Genomic DNA, 3,793 nt, shown 5'->3' with positions numbered 1-3,793 from the left:
AATGATAGTTAAGTTTGTTAACGGAAAAACACCCAAACTCTGTAAAATAATGTAAAGAGGGTTATTCTGAACTGAATGTGTGTGATTGGCTGGGAGCTCAAGAGGCCCTGAGAAAATGTGCCTGCAGTAGTAGGGTCACGGTTTGGTTTTATGCATTCACAGAGACAGGAATTACATGTAAGATCATATGTGGAGAGAGTACGTTGCTTTGGCCTAAAAAGGCAGGACGTCTTGGAGGCGGGAGTGGGGAGGCACACTTATGGGTTATAGGTGGGTTTAACGATTCTTTGATTTGTAATTGGTTAAAGAAATGAAGCTTTTTCTAAAGGATTAGAATTTTTTAAGTTAAGATAAGGAAGTCTGTTAACGGAGACAAGGCACAGGACATATAACCAGACTCAAGTGATCTGTTAAGTAAATTGACGACCTGCAGGTGTCCTTTAACCTTACATCTTACATGGCTTTAGGCTTCTTAATGATTTTGCATCTTATCATTACAAAGAGTAACTCCAGAAGGCAGGGGCATGGCAAGGTATGTCTGGCCTCCTTTCCTCTCAGGCCTATACATCAGCTTTAAGATTGGCCAAGAGTGGGTCCATTCAGTTGGCGAAGGGGTTGAGATTCTATTTTAGTTCACAAGTCGTTGATTTATTTGTTGTTCACATGAATCATTTTGGTTGGGAAATAATAAATATGACAGCCATTCATTGAGCACATGTTATTTGTGAAATACATGTTTTTCTTTAGCACCCAAAGCTGTTGTGGACTTACCCCAGTTAACACCCAGGCCTCTGATTCTGGAGCCAAGATTGTTCTGCTGGACACATGGGTTCCTGCTGTAGGAGGGAAGAGAACTTTTTCCCTCTACTTTCTTAGGTTCTCCAGCTGGGGCCTTGGATATGAAACTGACGAAGTACTTATTAAAAAGAAAAAAAACAGTTTAAATACGAATGTGTATATGCCCAGGAGTTTCACAGAAAAATAAAACTCAATGAGCAGGCCTGAAGATTGAGGCTTATACACCCACTTAGGCTAAACAAAAACAACAACAACAAAAAGGGGGTGGGTTTGGGGCTTCTGGGCAGGGGAGGCAGTTTATGGGCAGGTGAGGGAGGAAATATGCTGTGAATTAGGGTTGTGTCATCACACAGATGAGTGTCTAGGAGACCAGAGTGGTCTGGAGAAGTAGCTCTGTCCGTAGTATAGAGACATCTTTACAAATAAAAATTTCCTTTATGAATGTGAATTTCCTTTTCAAAAGGAGAAATTTATATCCAATGTTTAGCCATTTAGGGGGAAGTAAAGAGCTTTTGCTTTGTCTGCTGGTTCTCAACTGCTCATTGCTCAAAATAATCAATTTGCCAAAGAGGTGTATTTTGGGGTGATATATTCTGAAATGCTTCACTTTTCATTAATTAAAACTATTCATGGGAAATGAATTAATTGCATTAGACAACTGCAGTGGATTTCATATTGATGAGCCAAATGTCAAAAATGGTTGATGCTTGTTTTGGAAACTGCTGTTCTCAACCTCGCTGCTTCTCTGTGCAGAGCTGACGTCGACCTGTCTTCTGCTGGCGCGGCGGGCGTGCTCATTGGCTACTGTCCACAGCAGGATGCTCTGGACGAGCTTCTGACCGGTTGGGAACACCTTCATTATTACTGCAGCCTACGTGGGATTCCAAAGCAGCACATCCCTGAGGTAAACGTCCCTGGGGTTTTCCAGAAAAAGGGACCCATTGAGGGATGCTTGGTGACCACCAAGGCAGCTCTCACCCTATGAGAAGGAACCATAGTAACAGATAAACCTAATCTGAAAAATACTTTCCAATACGATTATACTGAAAGGAAACATACTAAAATATGTTTGCCTTATTTATATTATATATTAAAATGTAACAGTATGAGAAAGTCATGTGGTAGGAGTTAAAGCATATGGATAACATCGTTTATAACTTTGTATCTCTTGCTGTTTTTTTCTCCCCTCTCTAAATGCCTTTTACACTTACTGGACTATGAATTTGTATTCAGGAACAAATATCATAAACTCAGTATCCCCAGGGCTTACAGAGGAATGGACACAGAGTAAGTATGGAATTGTGGAATTTGGGGAATTGGAAAGCATAACTTCCCGGTGAGTGGGCTGAGAATTCCTGCCAGAGAGTTCCTTTCTGAGCAGCCTTAGGACAAGGAAGGAGCGGCAGAAACTGCAGGACCTCCACCCCCATCACTGTCTGTGAGAGGAGGGAGAGGCAGGTGAACAGTGAGAGAACAAGAGACAGCTGCCACTTCTCCTGTTGCTGGCGGTGGCCAGCCAAGCAGAGCAGACAGCCTTGACTGACAGCTCAGAGGATGTCATGCCAGGAACCACCGGGATGGCAGTTGCTTAAGGCACATTTTTACCTTTCCTGCATCTCACAGAGAGTCTGGGGTGCTGGCTCCTTGGATCTCTGGATTCTGAACAAGGAGTAGAAATAAGTGGCTTACGTGATGCATTTGCAATTAGATTTTTCAAGCGATGGAACATTCTCGGACTCACAGGAGACAAAACTAATAGCCATCGCCTTCACTGGTCCGTGAACATTCATTCCCTGTGCTGTTTTTGTAATGCTTCAGCCTTCGTTTCTTAGTTATGCTCTGTAACTTTAAGTGAAACCAGAACAGAATCTCTCCACATCATCGTAGAGACTCTGGCCCCTTTATTCATCTCCCATCTTAATAAAGCAGAGATAACTGACCACCCCACGGGAGACCTGCTCATTGTAGTTAAACAGTTAATGAAATCTGGGACTAATTGTTGGCTCAGTTTTTAATAGATAGATGTTCAACCCTGTCAGCTCCCCCGTGTTAGTTTTTGATTAAGAGGCGGATGCTTGGCAAATGCTTTAAGCTGGCCCCTTTGTTGTGCGGGGGAAACGTGCCTATGAAAATGCTCTCCTTAATAGCGTGAGGCTTGGTGCTGCCTGTCAGTCAAGGGCAATTGCCTCCTGACACTCGGCTGTCGCACAGCCTTGTTTTTCTGAACTGCTCCACCAAGAAAAGTTATTTTAATGGCTGCCAATTAGGAACTGGCTTCATTTCTTTTATAAAACTGCAACGGATTTTGCAGACTGTATTGCTACTTGCTCTTGTTTCTAAGATGTCAGCACACTTTTCCATCTGTTCCCTAAGGAGCTAGCTCCTTTTCTGGCAAATTTCCTTCTCCTATACATTTTGGGAATATTTAAACTGCAGAACAGGCATATCTATTTCGAGGTGCTTACCACAAGGTTACCAGAAGAGATTATTATAAAATAACAGAAAACAATTGTTTTAGCTAATTTTTCAGTATTCATCCTGTCAGGCACTGTTCTAAGTATTTTCCAGCAACTATATCAAGTAGATGCTTATTCCCCATTTTACACATGGGGAAACTGAGGCACATAGAAATTAGGTAATTTACCCAAGTTCATATGGCCAGTATGTGGCAAGGTTTTGTTTTGAAACCAGATAAACAAGCTCCAAAGTACATGTTCTTGATTCAGACACTGCTCTGACACTAAGCATATTCAGGTTGCTGATGGAATTCCTGGTGCCATTCATAGCTCAGTCTTATGGTTTGTGCCCCTGAGGTGGCTGAAGAAGTGGACACTCTGTGGGGTTACCACGTGACTCCTCCAACACGGAGTTCCTCTTACTGATTGGCCTTCCTTTTCTCCTCTGTGATTCTACAGGAAGACCCTCCTGTGCTTGCTGGGAGGGTCCTTTCCACTCAGCTTCCCATCCTCTTCTCCTCCCTCCCGCACAGCCTCGG

General features: G+C 42.9%; 1 protein-coding gene across 1 annotated transcript in view; it reads left to right on the top strand.

The window, feature by feature from the left end:
- ABCA13 (ATP-binding cassette, sub-family A (ABC1), member 13) overlaps positions 1 to 3,793 on the top strand; it is a 518,893-nt gene that overhangs the window by 440,653 nt on the left and 74,447 nt on the right. Inside the window, 1 exon segment of the mRNA XM_012646893.1 lies at positions 1,552 to 1,702. Coding sequence (XP_012502347.1) covers positions 1,552 to 1,702 — 151 coding nt within the window.

The sequence above is a fragment of the Propithecus coquereli genome, unplaced genomic scaffold, assembly GCF_000956105.1.
Source record: "Propithecus coquereli isolate 6110/MARCELLA unplaced genomic scaffold, Pcoq_1.0 Scaffold252, whole genome shotgun sequence".
Classification (NCBI taxonomy): Eukaryota; Metazoa; Chordata; class Mammalia; order Primates; family Indriidae; genus Propithecus; species Propithecus coquereli.
This window is presented reverse-complemented; position numbering and strand designations above follow the sequence as displayed.